This window comes from Aptenodytes forsteri, unplaced genomic scaffold (genome assembly GCF_000699145.1).
Source record: "Aptenodytes forsteri isolate BGI_AS27 unplaced genomic scaffold, ASM69914v1 Scaffold61, whole genome shotgun sequence".
NCBI classification, from domain to species: Eukaryota; Metazoa; Chordata; class Aves; order Sphenisciformes; family Spheniscidae; genus Aptenodytes; species Aptenodytes forsteri.
The window spans coordinates 3,610,267-3,632,617 of record NW_008794443.1 but is presented as its reverse complement, the minus strand read 5'-3'; the positions used below and the strand labels follow the sequence as shown (position 1 = coordinate 3,632,617).

Below are 22,351 nucleotides of genomic sequence, written 5' to 3'. Positions count from 1 at the left end.
CTAATCAAAAAAAAAAAAAAAAAAAAATTTAAAAAGCAGAGCACAGGTTATAAAGTTAAGCTGCACGTTGCCAAAAGCCCACAACTAAGACAATAGGACGGTGAACCATGTTTACTTTTGGCACATCCTTCACTGAGCTTTGCACTTCCAGTAATTAATGTATAGAACAATGAAAAAGGCACATTTATGCCTGACCTCCTACATTCTATACATATAACTTCTCCCTCCACAGCTGTCCCTTTTCTGGGCACGCATTTCTACACTGAAATAGAGACTTACATATACCCAACAAAATATTCCCCATCTTCTTTCATGAGCGAAGCGTTAATTGCCACAAACTTTCAGACATGGAAATACTTCTCCCGCTTCTTCTGCCTTACGCTTCCCCACCCTCATCCTTCCCAGAAATTAACAATAAGCAACTGGCAGGCCTATGTCCTATCTTAAAAAGCAATAGTGACAGTCTTACCCCACTAACTTTCAAAAACATCCTGCTGCAATTATGTTCTAATTGCAGTTGTTTGGATTGCTGAATTTAGTAGTTCTTTTACACCACTGGGACTTCAGTCTTAGCAAGCCAAGATGATCTGAAGGTCGAATGACTTTACCGCACAGCAGTAAAGATTGTAGATAGCCACTGAGCTCAGCACATGCAACTGCTAATCAGTTCACCTAAGCTTCAGAAAATTTCGCCAAGATGACTGAAGCTAATGCTTTCCACAGCAAGTACTCAGCTACAGTGACATCAAGCCAGTAGGGTACAACTGGATTAAAACCACACTACCTTAACACAAAGGAAGATGCTGACGCATCTAATAGCTGCTATTTCCAAGTGTTCTTTGAATGATGAATAGATACATACACCTGACTTGTTTGTAGTCACCTGCAAAATTAATTAAACCCGAAAAGCCTTTAGAGATCAGAAGGTTAAGCCTGTCATGAATTTCTGAAGGCTGTCAAATTAAAAAAAAAAATTCTTTACTTCCCTCAAGATCTTTGTATACACACATTTCTTCAATCACCTTCCAGCAACTATCTCCTAAACATTAACTTTTCTCTGAAATTCCCAGTATTAGTACCCTAGTCTGGCATTCTAAAAATACAACATGCACTGCTACGAGGAGCAGCATGTTAAAACAAGCATTGTGTTCAAAAGAACAAAACTACACTGAGAAGAGCTCTATCTCCATTTCTCCACCACTATCTGATATTTCATGAGCATGGTCCCCCTCCTAACTCCACAAGCAGCCTGGGTTCTTTTTTAATGCCCTACAATGCAGAGAATGCGTCTAACCTAGCCGAGGCATGTGTTTGCATCTCAGCTTTGCCCTCCCCAAGGGACCAGCTTTCTTCAAGAACCAGCACGACACTCCTGTTGCTATAGGAACAACAGAGCTGTAATCACCAAGGTCTTAGTATAATTCACATATCATGCTTACTAGCTGCACAGCTTCCATTTACAGATTTGCCAGAGCAGCGACTTAAGAAAGCCAAGTGCTAGCCTACCATTTAGAAATGGAAGTAACTGGGAAACAGGAAATATGTTTTTTATGCAGGAGATGCTTCTGTGTATATAACTTCCTGAGAAGCATTTTGCTTGTATTAAAAATATGTGAGAAAGCCTTAATTTCATCATTTCAAGCTCAAGAAACCTAATGAGTCTGAGCTGCGTTAGTTCTTGCTGCAATGCAGGGAAGACAACTAATATGTTAGTACCTCAAAACAGCTCATGATTACATCCACTGTCTAGCATATACACTGGTTGAACACAGATGCCTTTGGGTTCCTCCGTTATTCTTGAAGCCATAAAAACAAAACAGCAACCAACCCACAGGTATCAGCTAAAAAGCTCCCTGAGTAAAGAAAAATGCCCTATGTTTTGCACTTTCATATAGGTGTTAACAACATTACAGCAACGATTGAAAAATAAAATGGTTATAAAAAATGTGAGCATGACATTAATGTTCAGTCTCTTAATTAATACTAAATTTAAGTATTAAATACTTCAGCTTAGAGTTTTATAACTGTTGTTCAGGCTTTCCTGGGTTACTGAGATCTCATCCCCTCTGCTAGCAGTTCACCTGTCAATGGATAATAAAGTATTTTTAATACATCAGATAAGCCTCATAACTGTCATGGATGCAACACGACTGTCTGGATCAGTTGGAGAAGAGAACGGGTGAACAGGCCAAAGTATTTATAAAAATAGTTCAAATATCAAGCTATGAACAGAATCCAGACATCTGAATTGCCTAAACGTTCCGTGCTCTTGGTGGAGCGTAGCCTGTGTTAGGGAAACAGTACCTCTAGAGAAGTGTATCAAAGTCAACACACTGAAGGACTAAGCACTTCCTCAGATTCTGGAATACGCTGAAAAGAAAGGGCAAATAGATCTGGAATTGGGGGGGGGGGAGAACAAACTATTTTAAGACTAGAATACATGTTCTGGTCATTCAAGATACCTTCACAGATCTGTTGTTCTAATATATGTTGTGGTTATGAATGTAAAGAGTTTAGAACACACACCAGAAAGATTTGCACTAATTTCTATTTGGTATATACAGCACATTAGGGAGCCCTGGACATATGTCATTATTACCTGATTTACACAAAGATATTCAGTAATGCAATCAGAATTACTTTGAGCTTCCTGTCAGGAAAACAAGATTCCCTTCAACAGTATACCACGTAGATGCTTCAAGAGTGAAGGTGTTCCAAATGTACCTTTCAAAGGTAAAAGGAGATCTGTCATTTTGTACGTCTGAATTGATAATTCCTTTTGAAAGCAAGATAGGAAATAAAAAGATAGAGTTTAATTTCTTGTCTTCCTATGAAAATAAGCGCAAACTGAAGGGGAGTCTTAGACTTCAGGCTTGTTCAAAAATTACAGAGGTATTCTAAGGTGCTTCTTGACCAAAATTAGCAATTAACTTCTATTGCTGAACCCTAAGACAGGAAGCAGAGTATCATGCAGGAACTTTAAATAGCAGAGATATTGTTATTAATACTGGCTCACTGAAGGTTTATGGCACAAACACTTGAATTCAGCAGGGACAAGTGTAAACTTCTTTCTTCAATGCACTGTCACGTTGCTGCAAATATATATTGGACACATAGGTTGCAGTGACTCCCTGTGGTCAAACAAATAGACTCAACAAAGAAGTTGACTGATCTTTATCAGAAACCATAGTAGGGAGCACCATGCAGTGATAAACTCAGCAGTTCTACCTCAGGTAATTATTATGAGGCCACCAGCCAGCTGTTCTAAGACAGTATTTCATGGATACACAACAAAGAAAAGCATAAAAATTGTAACAGAGGCCATAATACACTTACAAAATTCTAGACCATCCATCCTCTATACTCTTCTCAAAAAAAAAAAAACCCCAAAACCGAAACAAAATGACCTTCCTGTAATTCTGGAGCCGGACTGCAGCATTTTTAAGTGACACACAAAAATTTACAGGTCTATAAGAAAGCTTTTAGAGTGCTAAGGCCAAGAACGTCATTCCCTTTTTTGGAACGAAATAGGGGTATGAAACCAGCTTTCTGTCTTGTGTGTGTCTGCTGGAGGAAAAGGACTCTAAAGATAGGTCTGGGACAAGTTAGGCTGAGAGCAGTCTGTCCTACTATTGGAAGAAAAGATTGTGAAATCCACTAACATACTAACTCTTTGTAAGTTACCCCTTAAATAACACACCTTTTAGTTGTTGTGTAAGGCAAGTTGCATAAAGGAACAAAAAAAATCCCCCAGAGGAGATTCAACGGAAACAGCAGAGAAGTAGGGAAGAAACTTCCTTTAAGCAATCTTGAAGAACACAAAGCATTTAAGTACCTCAGTGTGTGGACTTGGGAACAGGTTTTTCAGCGCAAGATAATGCCATCTAGTGGAGATGGAATCTCCGTTAAGATGGCAAATTGGACACCTATGCAATTTGTATTCTCGATTTCCAATACTTTCATAATCAACCCTTCCTGTTTCACCAACACCAGGATATAGCAAAAGTACAGACAGACGGCAATGACTGCTGCTGCGTGAGCCACCACACCTAAGAGCAAAGAGCAACATTATCATAACTGACTGTTAGAAATCTGGAGAGATTTCTAAGGAAATCAAAGTCCTGAGCAATAAATTATAGCTGCTTATGTCTATACAGCATACTACAGCTTCATCTTTCTCCAAAGGAAAAAGTATTTGGCTAGGTATCCTCATTTTCATTTGTTCCTCATGCTATTCACTACTTAATTTGGAGAGATGGCATCTGAATATGAAAAGAACCAACATCCTTTCCCACTTCTCTAAATATTTAACTATTTTATTTCTTTGTTCTTTTTTCCCCTACCAAGAAAAGTCTTAACGGTCAGACCACCAGCGTAATTATAACTTGGGAGGATCGAAGGAAGATTGTGGGGTCAAACCTCCCAGGAAAGACAGCAGTGTCTCAGATTAGATCAAAGCAAGCATCAACAGGGAGGGCTTCGCTTCCCTATAGGAAAAGTTTTAAGAATCTTCAAGGACTTAAGAAAATGATGACAGAGAAATCAGTTAGCATCTGTTCAAATACGGGACAAAGACAACTTTTTGAACAATGTATGAAGCTCTTACATTCCCTGTATCGCATGATGAGAGAGTCTAGAAGCAGACTAAGTAACTGTTGGTCTCTCTTTTGATTATATTTAAAAGCTATGTCAAAACTCAGGTTTTTGAGTCTCCAAAGCCATCTACAAAGTGAGAAAATATAATTTTACAGATAATAAAATCAGACAGTTTAGACAAGAAAGTTAGATCAAGCTGTGCAGGAGCACAGCTGTACAAAGTATCTGTGTCCCCTGGCTGGACTTCTGTTCTTATTATCTCTTCTTTGCCAAAGTGCAGGTAATTCAGCAGATATTCTCATCGTGAGAAATGTAACTACTTTAGGGGTGACGCTGAAAAATACCAACTGCAACTAAGACAGTCTTTCTTAACTGAGTATGTCTACCTCAGTTTTCGATGAGAAACCGGCAAATTTTCACTTCAGACTGGCAGAAAAGTCTATGAATTCTGAGCCAGAATATACAAGTATATCTATCTCCATCAATCCCCCAGCTATGTGAGGAATGAACACACAGGCTTAAAACTGAAGAGCAAGTTTGCGCAGGTTGTGTTTCTAGTGGTTTTCTAAATGTCTTAGATCTATATTAAATTTCTGCTCAGCTCAGTTCTTTCTGGCATACGAGCCTTAATTTTCCTTCAATACCAAATTCTACATTATGAATGTGATCTGGCACGAGGCCTTTGAAGGGGAGAAAAAAAAAAATTCAGAAAGAAACGTTCAGGTTCAGAAGAGATTAGTAGATTCAGAGTAGCACCACACATTTTTTTACCAAGACGTCTGCAAAAAATTCACAAAAGCAGCACGTACTTCATCCCCTTAATGGGAATCTAAACAAACCAAAGCAGATTTCTGAAGTTATTTCACATCTACTACCCTCATCCGGGAATTAATTACGTTGTGCAAATTAAAGAAATGCAATGGGAAACAAATTCCTCCTATTGCTAAACTTTCCCTCTTACTCTGCTGAAATAGTAACATTGCACTTCCACATTCATGGAAATGTGAAAAACAAAAGATGTTGTTAGATGATTCCATTTTATTTTGTGAGAAAAGTGTTATCAAGCAACTAGAGGCATAGTAACTAAATTATCATACTCATAACAAATTGCTTTTGTACTTTAGAAATCCGTATCTACTTTACATTGTACTTTGTTATAAAAGTCCCAGTTTGAAGCGTACAAAGAAAGTGCTTGCCATCCCCAGTCTTTTTCATTTTTAAGCACAGGTGTCCAGTTTAAGAACAAATATAAAAATTTAGATGAAATTCGTCTTATGCAGAGGATCCATACTGAATACAGTAAGACATGCTCAGAACTAGAAGGACCTATGCATACCTGAATTTAACTTCGACTATAGCAAAAAATCAATCAGGTTAAAATTTTTTCTATTTCATGTGTTACAGAGTAGGAAGCTTACATGCATTTAGTTCACAGGACTTTGGCCATCAATGTTTTGAGTTATCATGGAGAATAAGACTTTAACCATGCTCTTCATCCTAATGAATCTTAGGTATGGCCAAGACTGACTTTACCTGTTAAAATACAACCACCTGTTGAACAGTACACTCTAGTTCTCTTCCAAAGATTATAGCAGGCAATGACTTGCATATCCCAGATTGCAGGATGGGTTTAAGTAGGTGGCATATTATTACAGAAATACAGGAACCTAAATTTGGTATTTTCTGAGACCGTTCTCAGATTAAATAAACACAAGGCAAACAAATCCAGTACTCACCCTGATCAATTGAGTGTTGAGGAAGCTGGCTAAGTTGGCTATTCACTACACCTGCATATGTGCGCAAGAACTCCTCTTCACTAGCAGTCAGCTGGAAATGTACAAAGAGTCAGTCAGCAAAAAGGAAAATGAAGAAAGACTGAAGATATTATCTTCCACTTCCCAATAAGAGATGTCACAGTTGCCTCTATTCTACTCTTCAACTGTTTAATCAACTGTTGTTTGTGCAAACTATACCATCAGCAAGGACACAGCATCATGCACTCATGGAGAGATTCAAAGTCGCCTTAAAACAGTTGCTTTATTTTGCTGGTTTTCCAGTAATGAAAAACTTTACTGTATATCTAGAAATGATCAGATGCTGAGATTTAGTTTCAGGCATCACAAGCCTCATAATATTTAAGCAAACATCAATTGTGTTTAACTGCAGATAATGGTTAAATTAATGACGGCTAAAACAATTCAGTGATAAAACCAGACCATCACCTGCCCATCTCAGTAAGCGCTATCCCAGTTACTACAAAATTGTCTGGAAAGCCACAAAATATGGGCTATGACAGTGCATCTTACATTTGATCCCATCTTCCTCAGCATGAGTAGGACTCTCACTTTCTGCTGAATATACATCTCCTCCGGACTCTTTCCGGGGACGCCCTCACGGTTCATTCCCCTCCTGCCAGCTCCTGGATTTCCTGAAGATATAAGATCAGAAAAAGACAAACTAAAATAGGTAATGGGGTATAATAGGAATAATAGGAAAAGTTTAATTTCCGAACTACCTATTTTTCACCAGCAGGCAGACCACTTAATAGCCTGGGAGAGTAAGGAATCACATGCTTCATCAGAGAAATCCTTAAAAATTTGAACAGCTAATTGGGCCTTACATATGCAACTCAAACATTCAAAGAAGCTGATGTTCTCATCCCTACTAGCTCATTATCTGTTGTTACATTACAGCATGAGTAGAAAAAGAGAATTCTAACAACTAGATGAAAGAATCACCCTGGCAGAAGAGTCTGTGGTTTTGGCTTTTTCCCATAAATAAGCACAACCAGTATGAAAACAGGATGCAGAATGCACAGCCATCCAGCCTGCAATGGCTAAACAAAAGCTGGATGAAATCTAAACTCTTAAGTCTTTCTCCTCTCTCTTTTTCCCTTTTTATATCATATAAAAAAGGACACTGCACTTTTGTAAAAGTTAATAAAATTTATTAAATGGTTTTGGAGAGAAAGAAGAGCTAAGAGGAGCAGGGAAGGAGTAGAGTTTATCATCCTTTCTCATATCATTTAAAAGCTGAAGTTTTGCTTTTCTATTTCAATAAAAAATAATTATGTTATGGAATAAACAGACTATGCTATCTAAATTGTATAGTGCAGAGCATGATTATACTTTGTTGTCTGAGTATCTGGTAATTATTTAAGTTCCACAATAGGGTGTTTACCAAGACAAAAAAAAGATGTTTAGGCACACTCTTCAGCTGCTATTAAAAATTATCTTGGAGCATGTTTTTTAAGTGAACAATAGTAAAAAACTAAACTTCAAATTTAGAAAATAATGGTCCTTCAAATAGTACACTAGTACAGCAGTGTAACAAACTAAACTAACCTCTTAGAAGTACTGGGTGTTGGAGAAACGTAACCCCCGCTAAGGGATCTGTGGATGGAGGTGTAAGCCAGCCACTCTTCCACCATGCACAGCTCGGAGAAGTGGCTCCAGACCAGTTCTCCAATCAGTTCTCATTCACAGAACTGGGTCTGGTCCTCGGCTAATCTGTAAGCCTGCTTTCCTGAACCTTAGCAACCAAGGAAATACACTACACACAAGGCATGCTTAGTGAAGACTGGATCACAGCAGGTTCAAACACACCGTCTTCCATGTAATGTTTTCCTGTAGTCATTACCAACCTCTCCCCTCACTTTATTTTCGTTAGTACTTTTAAGGGAAAGTAATCTGGGCGTGGAAACCATTTAAAATTACACATAGGCCCTCCTGAGTGAGTCAGAAGTAATGCAAACTTAAGTAGCAGCTGCTGGGATAGGCTTTACCACCCACATTACTTAGCATGAAGATAACAGTAGTAAAAAGTGGAGAAAGCTATATCACCAGTCCTACTTGAATAAGTTTCCAGTGGGAAGATTTGCATTACGCTGTTTTGCTATAGATGGTTCTGCTTGGAAACTTGCAGCCTGTAAATGTGCAAGGCGATCATATTTTTTTGCTATAATCAGCAAACTGCTTTCTGAAGGGGGAATAAAACGATCCCATATTTTTGTGTAGTGTCAACTCAAATAAGTAGATTGGATTACATTACTAAGCATATACTCCGCAGTGCAATTTACGGAGTGCTCATAAGTGATGGCAATAGTAAGACAATGAACAAAATAAGACAGTGAGCAAGAGACATTACGTTATGCATATCCAGAGACTGATAAAACAATCAATGTTTATCAAGACACCAAGTAAGTCTGAAAGGTTGTGACTGGTTCTTAATATTATACTAATACATACTTTTTTTTTTTTTAATATTGTTACTTGAAGAGGGAAGGTGCTGTACTAGTAGCCAAAGAAATCAATTTAGAAAAGAAAAAGCACAACAGCAAAAAACTGAAATGTGGTAACACACCTATGGTTTAAAAATGGAACAAATTATATGGGATATCTATCAGTAGGTGGCACCATACACAAGCACCAAGAAAATGCCACAGCTGCCCCCATCCCAGCTAGAAAGACCACATTTCAGCATTCCTCTACACATCAGATATTACAAGAGATTTGTAGTCTACACGTGCCATTATTCATTGTTTTCCATCATAATAGTCTTCCAGTTGTTTATTAATTTTTCAAACTTTAAAAAGGGTGATGGAAATTCCTATCTAAACCTGGTTCTTCTAAAGTAAACTTCAGCCAAGATGGATTTATCATGAAGCTACCTATTTAACAGGAAGGGTGAAAATACTAAAGCCTGCCCATTCAGCAAATGCTTCACAAAGTTAGTAAGGAACATGGGGAAAAAAGCACTCAATACAGCTCAAAAGCTACCAAAATATATGTATAAAGAGGTTAAATCAAGATTACAGAGCAACAGCGCTTTGCTCTTCATACACTGCGCAATTATTTTGGGTGACAGCCTCAGCCACCACAGCTTTTCCTACTTGACGGCATCAAAGTAGAAAGACACAAGTCTTAAGACAGTAGTGAGACCCCAGCATGAAAAACTTTAACATGTCTCTGTTCCTGTTACATAAAGCTTTTATAAGACACTGTTTAGGATGACAATACTACCCAGCATACATTACATCAGTAAATGTCCAAAACCACTTACAAAGCTAGTCTATGCCCAGAAGACAGCACAATCCATCTTTACAGATTAAGGACTGAAAAATCTTATCAAAGTACTTATCAACTCTGCTTTCTCAAGAAAACTGCATTAACATGCTATACATAATGAAAAGTTATTTAAGCAGAATTTCTCTAACCCTACAATTCTTTCTGGCAGATCGATGAAGTCATCGTCCCCCCGTCCCCAACTAATAAAACATCAGAGATTTCCCTGCCAACATACCTGCTTCTAAAAACCACAGAAGATCAGATAACCCACGTGTTCAGTCCCGATTAATGATCGTATCTGGAAAAAATGTATGAGGAAACTGCCCTGTGAAAACAAATGAGCAAAGAATTACAGAAATATACAAAGCTGAAAACCAGAAAGACCCTTCATTCAATATGCTTTGAATCACAGTCTGCTTTAGAACACGGTGTAGCCAAAATTCATCAAACTGTAGGCTTGTCTGGAGTTTGTAGACCCTTTTTATTTTTAAATAATAAGTTTTTTAAAGGTCAAGCTATTCTTCATCTGCGAGATTTACACCCTGACCATACCAATGATATTCCCAATCACTTGAGAATGGAATGCATTCAAGCTTTGCATTCTTTAAGAAGCTTTCAGCATAAAACCCAACTCCCTGGAAAAAACAATAAACGTTGTGACATGTAATTTCTTCTAGTAGAAGAAAAAGAAAATAGGCGTAGCTTACCAAAGATTTGAGGAAAACTAGGGAGAAATGTAAAGCATGCTGATTCTGACCAAAATTATTGTTTTCAGCTATGCATACGTTATCTGAATATAGCAATTACGAAGACTGGCACTTGAAAGCTGGGCTGGAAAACCCTTTGCGCAGAATTTTTCAGACCAACCTCACTGTTCAGCCACCAACAGCTAACAGTTATAGACTATTTTTTTTTTTTTAGACTCCTGACATATTTCTGAGCATATTTTACAACTGACACTGGGTATCAGGGCATGGTAAGAATTTGTAACTCTTCCTATCCATCACATTAGCCTCTAAGGCAAGCAGCTCAATCTCACAAATGAAGTGACAGTTCAAACCCTCTGCAATATGCAGTGAAATAGCAAGTACCTGCTACTCAGGACAGCATTGCAGCTAGAATCATTTAATTAATAGCATAAGTTGCTGTACTTTTAATTAAGAGTTTCTCATCAGGGAAGATATGCATACCTGCACCATTTGTTAAAAAAGCGAAGACAGATCTAGACTAATTCAATTTCTTTCATGGCTGTTCACCTCCCCATGCAGATGTCATTACTAGCAGGGGAAAAAAGACCAGAGTAGCTAAAGCTACTCAACTGTTCTGTGCACCAGGTTCATCAGAGAAATGCTGAATCCAAAATACCTGCTAGCTTCACCCATAGGTTCTCTACAGTGTCTCTTACTAACAAGTGTTGGAAGCAGCTGAGCTTTATCAATGGCTTAAAGGAATAATTTCACCACTCCAGAGGAGAGAAATTGCCTGCTCTGAAAGGATTATTTAAGCCCTACCTCACTAATTAGCTCCCACTGTTCTTGCCCTCTAAATATGCAATGCAGTCCCAAGCAAGATTATCTACAGCAATGACAACAGGACAGTTTGCAGTAACTAATTGCTGTTCTCATTTCTACGGACTTCAAAGACACACCCCCCACCACTGTACAAATACTCACCACACAACCGTGTGAACTCCTTCCTAAAGAAAAGGATTAGAGCAGGGAAGTAACCACTTCTGAGATGCACTTCTGTCCTACCGACAGTAACAGCATATTTATAGTTACCATTAAAATTCCCCACGCACACCCCAAATTGCAAATAATAGTAATAATAGTAATCTACGCATTTGTTATATTTATCACCAAATACAAATGGAAATAGAAAGATCACAGAAAGATCAAAAGTTTTCCTAACCCTATACATTCAGAGGAGTTCAGCTGAGAACCAAAACAGCCTCCACAGGCCACTTTCATGACCAGCCAGAAGGCTTGTATCACAGACAGTTTCACTTTCAAGCAAAAGTCTAGTCCCTCTACAAGTCAGCAGCAGCACTCAAAACATGCTGTCTTTGTCCGATCCACGTGGCTGCCCCCAGCTGAACTCACCTCACCACGGTCACAACAAATACATGGGTGGAACTTCAAGCTTGCACACCAGAACTTGAGAACTTGTCTGATAAACCATAGGGCGCATCCTCTGAATAACAAGCACCTTTACTGCTAAAGGCTCCAAAAATGACTAGAGTAAATAAATTAAAAAAAAAAAAAAATCAAGTTTCATTACTTTTAAGAAAAAGTATGAGAACAAAATAAGACTAAAAGGCCTGGTAACCAGTCCAAAGCCACACAAAGGTTCTCCTACCAACTTGTTCCTATCTATTCTAAACGGCAGCTCACACTTCCAACATTTTCAACTACGCATCAGCATTTCCACATTCATCTCTAACGAACCCTAAGAAATAAGATCTAAAAATATTTTGCAACTGTGTATTTTGGGGGTGGGAGGGAAGAAGTGCAAAATATGAGAAAGAGTTTAGCAAGACAGCTGAGGAACAGCTGAATCACTACTAGCACGAGTTCTGCTCACAATCTTAAGAGCCCCAATGGACCTGCGTGCTACACAATGATCCATCCCTGAAGCATTCAGGGTCAGGTAATTCTTTGCCTCAGTTGCCATTACCAGCTCTGAATTCTGCTTCTTTGCCCACCTATATCCATTCCTGCAAGGTCAGAACGTTGTTTATTTTGCCTGTGCTCAGTTCCAATTTTTTGTCTCTGTCTAAACAAGCGGTGACTGCTTCATTTAGTCTATTAATGCTGCAGGACTCAGGTAGGTCTGTATCACTTTACCCTCAACGCAAGCCTCTCTGCACTTACGCAGGTACTACAAACAGCGGCGTGGGCTCATCACACCAATCAGCGCTTCTACCACGGAAAGCAAGATTCAGATTTTCTCCTGGTCACGAGGTTCTGTCAAAGCTTAACTCATACCAGGTATGAGTTACGAGTATGACAAAAAAATAACTGAACACTTTCCAACTTAGGTGTCACTAGAATACAAGCACATAAAACCATTTCTCAAACTCACAATCAAAGTTCTTGCCCCAATGGGCTTACATTGCCAGCCAGGATTTAAGAACAGATAAAACCATGCAAGGTCCTTTACCATGGAAATGAAATGAAAACTATTCTAAGCACAAAGACTCCAGTTTCAATCCATCCTTATTCTTCTGTCCTAAATAATTCTACTTCCTCACAATGGTTTACACTTGGGTCAGAGATTACTACAAAGAGTATTTTTTAACATACAGAAAAACTGAAAAGCAGTGAAGTAATGTTTACGAGTTCAGAGATACCCATATGGGAGATGGAAAAAGGTCCAAGTCTTAGCTTTAGGTTCTATCACTGAAGAGATCATGCTGCTTCCCTAAACATCACTAGGTTAAATGAGTTTTTAAGCCAAAATGTAAGGCACACTACTTGAAAAGAAACATGTTTTTAAAGTACATGTCACTGAATTACAACAGCGTAAGGAAACTGAACCAGCATCAGGATGCAACATGCCAAATGCAGGATGCTGACAGGTGAATGTCAGCTGATCAGCAAAGATAAAAACAAATTTTGCACATCCCATACATCATAAACAAACTTTTATTAACAGCACTAATGAATCCTAGTGTTTATAGTTAAAACACAGAATTAATTTATTTACCTATTCTTGCCAGATATAGTACATTGCATATGAGAAGCATTCCCTGAAAGACAGTATTTCAATCTGTATTTTCAGCACAAAAAGCCAGACAGGGAGATAGAAAAACAAGAACCGCCGTGTACTGGACTGAAGGAATCCCACAGCATTAACGGAACTCAACTGGAAAGCTGTTGATTCAAAAGAAAGAATAGCCAAAGCTATTCAGAAGCCCAGTTACACGTTCACTGATACTTACTGGCCTAAGCGAAAAAATACTGGTGTCTCAGCTGAATTTCTGGTAATCATATCCTGAATTACTAGCACTAAAGGGAGAGATGCCAACGGCTGATGAAACCATACAGAATGCAGCGTTCTATCAAGTCTGGAACTGGTCTCTCCAGGTAAGGGTGAGGCAGATGTGCAAAGCCAACAGGGAAGTTCAGGCTGCCAATACCTTATCTATTCTGCAGCTAAGCACGGTCTACTCTCCAATGCCATTACTCAATTCCTTTCTCACAAAAAAAGAAACCTAACCTGTGCACTTCAAAAGCTGTAGTTTTAGTCTGAAATGATTACATTCTTCACTAAATTCTGTTAAAAGACTAAATCCTACAGGCTTGTCCTGCTGCATCCAACACACTGCAAATGGACATAATTGGGTCACCTAATTTTCCCTTGTTTGGCAGGCACAAGGAATGAAATTTAGTTCTCATTTATTCTTAATACGATTCACAAGACAGAATAATAAATGAGAAAGATCTATGTATTACAGCCAAAACTGCCAGCCCAGCTTTGCCAAAGCAATACATTTTAGTTTAAAAACATTGCCTCCCTTTCCCAAGCAGTAAAGTAGGTTGGTCAGTAAACAGAAAAGCTGTCCTGTCCTACCGCACTTCATTCCCCATGCTGCCTGCAGAAGGGCTGGGTGAGGATCGCAGGAATGCCTTCTGCTTTGCAAGGCCCAGCATGTGGACTGGGCAGAGTCAAGCACGCCTGACATCCCCGTTCTGATACCCCATCTGTCTGCCTACCAAACCGATCTCTTTGGCTGCGGAAGAGTATGTGCCATCCTGTCCCCTTGGCCAAAGAAAGTGAAAGTATCACCTTCATGCAAAACACTATAGATTAGCAAGGCAGTAAGTTAGAGAGTAAACTGGACATGGTTTTGCAACCAGACGATGTAGGTATGTCTACACTGAAAAACAGCTGGGCTACTTCACAAGTATGTTACCAAAGTAGAAGGGGATTAAGTATTTTTAACTCTTCCAGTAGCATTAGGAGATGCTTCCCTACCTCTCCACATTGTTACTTGTCCTGAGAAGTTTATAATGAAAATACAATATAATCCTTCCCAAAAACAAACTAAAAGATTGTACTGGCTTTCTCTTCAATTACTGACCCTGGACACAACAGTATGTAATGGAAAAAATACTGCCTTTGCAGTTAGCCGCCCCCCCCCGCTTTTTTTTTTCCCCTAGCTAGATTTAGAACATCAGCTACCATGTTTTCACTTTAAAAAAAAAAATATAGACAGGAGAAATCTGTACTCAAACTCAGTTTAACTAGTCTGTTTTATGAACAGATGGAAACAGCTCCTAGGGAAACTCAGGCTCACTGGCAAGAACTGTTTTGACTGAATGCTTTCAGTAGAGGAGGATTCCAACACACAGCAACTGAAAATTACAAATTCGTAACTAATTTCCCTCACTTCCACCTATACTCTTATGAATTCAAAACCTGGAAGTGCTTCTCTGCTGGACAATGCCACAGATGGGTTCATAATAAAGAAATTATATATTACTCTGACTCCCCTTCCATCATCCCTTTAAAAAAAAAAAAACAAAACCACCAAAAAAAGGTCACATCCCAACAGAAAAAGAAAAAAAGACACACTAAAAAATGGTATGTTTGTAAATTTTGCATAAGGCAAACTACTTAAGCATCCCATTTAATTTTAAAGACATGCTTATTTAAGGCAATGAGAAAGCCACACGAGCTTTTGTTCCTTCAAATTATATATTCCCCTCAACACTGCAGTCCTCTGTGATGCTGAAATTCCTAACATCCACATTTTACTGGTATAGGAAAAAACAAAGTGAAGCTGAGGAATTTGCACAGCCTAAATTAAGGAAAAAAAAAAAAAAGAAAAAGGCAGTAAGCTGTCAGTAAATGTAATATTTTACATATTCGGTCTTAATAATTTACGGTACTTACTGCGGCCATCTGGCAAGCTCTTTAAAATGTAAGTCACAGCTGACTACCTCTTTAATATCTTGTATCATTTCCAGTTATAGCCAAAAGAAATCCAACAGGAGTTAGTTCAGCTACAGTTTTTTTTTTTCTTGAATCTGGCTGGTTCTGTTCAAGGCAGCTAAAAACCTCAATTAATGGGATAGGATTATAAAAGCTCAGATAAGGAGTTATGGCGAATAAAACCAACCGCTGCAGGTTTCCTTTGCACTACACAAATTGAGTTAACAGCCAGCATGAAGAGGTCCCTTTAACTCTATGATATCATTATTCAAGGTTAAGCTATTAGCCTCCATAGTGACACTATTGAGTACTTCAGTGGTTAAAACATGGTCATACTGGGAAGCTTGTAAGCGCAAGGGGATGCTGCACCTTTAAGCCTTGTTAATTTTCAAATGACATTTTACAGAGAACAGCTAGAGCCCTAAAAACCTTCCAAGCTGGAGCCTGAAACCTGAAGTCAGGAACCAGAGTCTGCAAAATCCTGCTACAAATTTTCCTCTAATTCAGTCTGACTCATGACCTTCAGTCACAGGCAGCTGGAGACTGGATTAATTCCCATCTCCAGAGGGATATGACAATGAAGAATTCATAACAGCTACCTATTTATAGGTGAACAGTAAGAGTTGAAATATTTAATACCTTTTTTTTTTTTGTCTTCGTTTCTATGTTCAGTATTATCTTTTAGCTGACTTTAGAATCTGAACCCCAGTGTCAGATTTTGGTCAATTTACACCTGGAACTCCAGTGGTAGGTTCGCATCTCTTAAATGTTAGATTTAAATTTTTAACAAAACAGTACAGTCCTCCCTCTTGAAGAGGGACAGGAAACAGCCCGAAACACTGCCATTTAGACATGAAAAATCTATAAAAACAAGTAGGTTTTTTTTTTCCAGTGCTGCTTCATCTTTCAGAGCTTCAAAAAAGACTTCAAAAGCACTAATGAAGTGCATTCAAAAAAGCTTCCCACTATACTACAGCAGTTCTTACATCAATGCTCAAGCTAACTGTAAAAAAAAAAAAAAAAATCCTACCATTAGAATCACCATTTTTATGAAATTAACGCTTGACTCCTGACCTTCAGGCACACACAAACCAGATTATTTTTCCTGCTGTACCACAGCAGCAACCTCTTAAAGACAAAGACATCTATCATGTCTCATGCAGTTAAAAGAGGCAGCGCAGGTTTTTAGGTAGTTCACATCAGTCAACTTGAAGCCTCTGAAATTAAATGTAGTAACAGCAACAAAACCTTAAAAAAAGACTTTCATTTCACAAAGGTATTCACACTTCAAAGATGAATTTGTCAAAAATTCTTTAAAAAGTGACAACACTTAGCTACAGCAGTTTATACACAAATTCTATCCCAGTCAAAGAAACAATTCTAAAAGAACGTTACAATACTTTACTCAAGATGGTCTTCAACAGCTGGATTGAGGAGTGCTGCTCTTCTCCTGATCATGAGCATCTTTCACAGAGGCTCATGCACTTCTTCCCCTATTTATAACAAAGCTACAAATCTCCTAGACAGGCACTAATGATAGATAGCAAATTATTTTAACTACCAGGTGTCCCACACAAAAGAATTACTGCTGTTAAAAGAGCGTCATGCATCCATCATCAAAACAAAACTGTACGGCAATGCTTTCTATGGATCTCTTTGTAAATAGTTTACCTTTTCAGAAACAGAAAATCAAGTTTCCAGCACACAGACATAACAAACTTGAGATGCTTTTCTCGTTCTTAAGAAATTAGCTTTATTTTCATAGTTTGATTTTAACTTTAATCATAAGCCAGTGAAAAAATGGAGCACCAATAACAGGTAAAAATCTTACCAACAGCTTACAAGAATCAACAAATTATTTTCAATCTATCTATCCCATTTTATATGGTAGGCACGCTACACACATTGTACAAATATGTACCCATATAACACCTCCACCTATGAAGTATCATATGTGTATCATGGACTATTAATTATTGACACCAATGACAGAGCCTCCTGCAGCACGTCTGTTCTATGATCATTGCAGAAACTGAACCAAGGCCAATACACAAACATGCACAAGGAAGGTCGAGACCATTAATTGTGGTCACTTCATTTTCTTGTAACGTCAATCAGCTTTACAACCAAAGTCACGTTTTCAAAGAAGCTCTGCAAGAAGTGGTAACGCTGGACTCGCAATCCTCTGAAGACTTATAGATCATTAGCATTAAAACTGGGTTTTACTGAAGACTGCCATTTATATTACAGAAACTAAACAAGCTAAAAAAATAACTTAATGCACGGGACATAAACACCCTACACTCATGAAGCATAAACACTGATAAAGAAATAGTTGACTGTAGAAGCAAGAAATTGTTTCAGTCTTCATAATAAACCTACAACAAGCCTACCATGCCTACACAACGAAGTACAATGTCAAAATTGATGCAAGTATGTGTATATGCCCAAAGTGCAGGATGTTTTTTCTGCCGCCTTCACTAATTCTCAAGTGGCTTGAAATGGAACAAGGAACAAAAATATGCATGAACAAGCACACATTCAGAATTACCAGCAGTGCTAACGGAGAAGCACTTCAGCGTTCGGTATGTTTCCAACCAAATAGTTTCATTAATACTGCACTAGTATTCAGATTTTTGAAATTAAACTGTCTAGTGCAAAAATTTGATGTTTCAGTCGACTTTAACAAAAAGACAAGTGACACTATTAACCAATCACAAACCGTTACAGAACTGTCCAAAATCAGACTAGGCAAAATTCCAGTATCTGTAAGCAGTTAAAATAACAATAACATTTAATTTCAATTCACAAGCATGCAGTAAAAGCCCCCAAAAAACTGAAGTACCATATTTGGAGTCGAACTGCCTGTGGTCTAGTGACCAACTTCTCAGCAGCTTAAGCACACTGCATTGTTATATTTAACCAGAAATGGCAGACATCGTGAGTAATGCCTACTGAAAGGATTGCTCTCCACTATTCCACTCGCTGAAGCACCATTATATTTATAGGCATTTCTTTGGTACCCATCAACATAGTATCCTTGTACCCTTCTACAGATGCCTAGCATATTAGAGATAGCTTTCAATTTAAAACGTGACCTATGCTGCCCTGTAATTTATACTGACATCTGAACATCATTAATGCCAGATCATACACATTTTAGACTGAAAATGCCTGCAGATCTTTTACAATAGAGAGATTATGGCTCTAGTTTGTTTTTTTTTTAAAGCAATTAAAACGTGAGCTGTTATTAGGTTGGTGACTACTTAGCATTTTAATATTTTGCAATACTGTATCAAAGTACAGTATTAGGACCAGACTCTTAGATTAATAGTTCTTGACTACCAAAATTGCCTAACCATTGTACAACAACATGAAATATTGTTCTGGCCTCACACACCAATAAGATTTGCTGTAAAATGTGATAAGTACACTCCTTATGACACCTACTTATCTTGCCTCTTTAGAGAAAAAAAAAAAAATCTTCTGTGCTGCTTTCCCCATGGATGCTCTGCATAACCAGAAAGCAAAGAAGTGGTTTCCGTTTTGAATCAATGTATGGTTTAATTTTTTAAACCATTTAAAGATGTATTTTATTAATAGCTCTTGCTGAAAGTTGAACTAAGAATTAATGGCTAATATGAATACATTCCTTGATCATCTTTTTTGCACTAACTACAACACAAAACCTTTGCCTCCTCAGTGATCTGTTAGAATCACTAATGTTATCGGATAATATGGGCAAGAGACCCCTGCTCCTAGGACCTTCATAAAATAATACTCATTGAGAACTTTCCTCGATGTTTCATAAACTGGTCTAAATAGCTGTTTTAATCACATGTGCAAAAGTATGCCGGTTCGTCTCTTCTCTGAAGGACTTATTAAAACCAAAAAGCACAAGAAAGGATTTTTGTTACCTTCTTTAGGTCACCAAACAAGACCATGCTGCAAAGATATCTGATGGAGAGAGGAGGAAGGAAAAAAAAAAATCCTTGTCAATTTTAAGAGAGGACTTTTAAAGTTCACAAGTTTAAAACAAATTCCTAATTACACACCAATTTTACCACAGACACTTTGCTTTCCATATTTTTTGGTAAAGTGGGATTACAAGGAAGGAAATCTTGCCTTCAAGAGATTTCCTATTTCTCAGGAAAAGGGATGCAATTTCCTTCCTCCCTAACCACAAATTTGAATGTTACCTTAATTATATTAGCTGTGAAATAAACCTCTATGAGGTCCTTAGTTTGATAGCAGAAATCTCCCTTTAGCACTACTGTTCAAACACACACACATGGGCTGGAGAGAAGTAAACTACTGACTGCAGGGTTTTTTTTAAGGGTTCTATCAAGTCCCAATCAATGCTGGGACTGATTAAGTTCAGAGTACAATGAAAACTGGAAGAATCACAGGCAAGACTGAGAATGCACATATGTTAAAGGCAACCAAGCTGAGCTACGTGGGGAACTGTATGTGGAATTGTGTGGCAAGTTTGATTTATTCAGAGATCAACACTAATGAAGTTAAGTACTTCAAACTGATTGTTTCAAGAACTCTACTATATATGTAGAATTCGGTGCATTTACAGAATAAATGGCAATCGCTCCCCTAAGAATGGGGGCATCATGCAGATGCAACAATACGTATTTTGATTAATCAAACTCCAATATATACCAATAATAACACAAGGTGTTAGCCCAGAGACCATTAACAACAATGCTCAAGACAATGCTGATCCTTCTACAATTTAAAACTACTATAAGGTTCCAGACCACTTCAGAAAGTTTCCATGAGCAGGACTGCATGCAACAACCACCAACTTAAGGCAGAACGGGGAAAGAGAATTACTGAAGTTGCAGACAGATTCCTGCACTTCCCAAACCGTTAGTACAATTACAGTACATCTCTAGCATATTTAGTTTCTCAACAAAAGGAAGGAGCTTATAGCAGTTATGTAAAAAATTGCAGCTACCAAGAAAAGAAGAATGAAATGGATATATTAAAAACAAGGTGCTGAAACTGTATTTCCTCACACGTGCTATTATGCATACAGAATTTTGTTTAAGGTTTAAAATGACGTGCTATTATGCATACAGAATTTTGTTTAATTTTTAAAATGTATTTTGTAAGAGCTAGTGAACTAAGAATCATGACAGTGAAACATTAAGACCGTTGCGAACAGTTTTATGTGAATTGTGAAAGGTTTATTTTGCCGAGTCCCCTATACCTGCTGACCAAATTTTCAGTGATAAAAGTTCTATTTAAAAAACCTGATGTTCCTGACCTCTGAAGTCAAGCAAAACCTTTCATGAATTCCACATAAACCAATAAGTATTATTTGGCATCTACAGACATTCCTGAAAAAAAGCAGCTAAGCAGATGTGAATGCTCCTATTTTTCTCAAGTTGGCACCAACTCTTAAAGTTAATTATATTTTAAGTGTGTTATTGCTGATCATTTTTGCATAAACATTCAGTTAACTGTGTTTATCTTGGAAGTCTAAGATTGCCTCCCCTGACCAACTGAGCAAGCTGCCAGGACACAATGAGATTTTCAGTTTTCTATGTAAGATCCAGCACACTCAAAAGTTAGGAAACTCTGTTAAAATTACACTAGTATGGCAACAGGCACCAGAGATCACCACAGTTGCACTATCCCCTTCTCATTTCTACAAAAAGCCTTCCATCAGTAGTTTACCTTAAACCGTTTCAGTACTTACACTGCTCCTTCACAGAAATTTTGCCGCAAAAATTTAGGTCACACTTCCTTTAAGTGTGCATGGGTGTGCGTACACGTATACTTATTTAAAGCTCAATGAAATTAATTAAAAGCTCCTCACTGACTTCAGTGTGCCTTGAATCAGGACCTGGATGAGTTCAGAGGCAAAACAATTACACTTTAATTAAACATCTTAACATTCTTGCGAAGCAGTCAACTCATTTTATAGAAGAATAAACTGAGTCAGAAAGTTTCAGAGCTTGGTCATGGTCATAAACAGAGTTGATTACTTAAGTTGCTTCCATATTTGTTAGTTACCCTCGTAACACAGAGAAAATGGACATTCTGAAAAATCAAATGAATTCTTGGTCTACATATTCGCAGGAAATAAAACAGAACATCCTGAGACAAGCGTAATGGTTGTACAAATCTATTGGCTCCATTTCTGTTCCCCAATCAGTAGCTAATTTAGTCAGTCACAGGAATTCCAATAATGCAAGAAGTTGAAATTTTTAGAGTTTTTTTCATGGCAGTTTATGTCCAGATGAGATTTTCAGGCTGTGGGGTTTGTTTGTTTGTTTTTAAAATAGCATTAATAATTACAATATATGATATATCTATATTATTTTTTTTTTTAAAGAAAAACAGGCTTGGCAGCTTTGATATTCTGTAAATCCTTGAAAATACTTAGTGAAAAGCAAGAAGTATGATTACACTTCCTAAATTCAAACTGACATTTAAACCGTACAGAAGCACTGTAACGTTCTGTCAAATCACCAGTAGCGAGGAGAAACAAGAAATTAAACTTTCCTCATTTTTTTGAGCATTTGTTACATAACGCTTCCCCAACACCGAGTCTGAAAATAAATCCCAGACTCAGAAGAGCCTTTTCCTTATTCAATTACCAACTAACGTTTTTCGGTTATTTTTCTGATCTTTGGTTTCTTCTCACCTATTAACACTCCGTAGTTTTGCTCATTCTGGTCTATCTGCTTTCTTATGCCAATCGAAGTTCACGGACAGGCCACGGCTCT

The 22,351-nt window shown here is 37.9% G+C and overlaps 1 protein-coding gene across 3 annotated transcripts in view; it reads right to left on the bottom strand.

Annotated features, from left to right (window-relative positions):
- Positions 1-22,351, bottom strand: part of CTNNBIP1 (catenin beta interacting protein 1) — a 29,719-nt gene extending 7,368 nt beyond the window's left edge. The window contains exons 1-5 of one of the 3 annotated variants that reach the window (XM_009289657.2): positions 22,270-22,301; positions 19,520-19,559; positions 9,898-9,987; positions 6,903-7,024; positions 6,333-6,423 (exon numbers count right to left, since the gene is read on the bottom strand). In XM_009289657.2, the coding sequence (XP_009287932.1) occupies positions 6,333-6,423; positions 6,903-6,998 (187 nt within the window). In that variant the 5' untranslated portion in view covers positions 6,999-7,024; positions 9,898-9,987; positions 19,520-19,559; positions 22,270-22,301. Of the gene's footprint in view, positions 1-6,332; positions 6,424-6,902; positions 7,025-9,897; positions 9,988-19,519; positions 19,560-21,318; positions 21,385-22,269 lie in introns of those variants that run through there. The other 2 variants (XM_009289656.2, XM_009289655.2) reach the window with 2 other exon arrangements.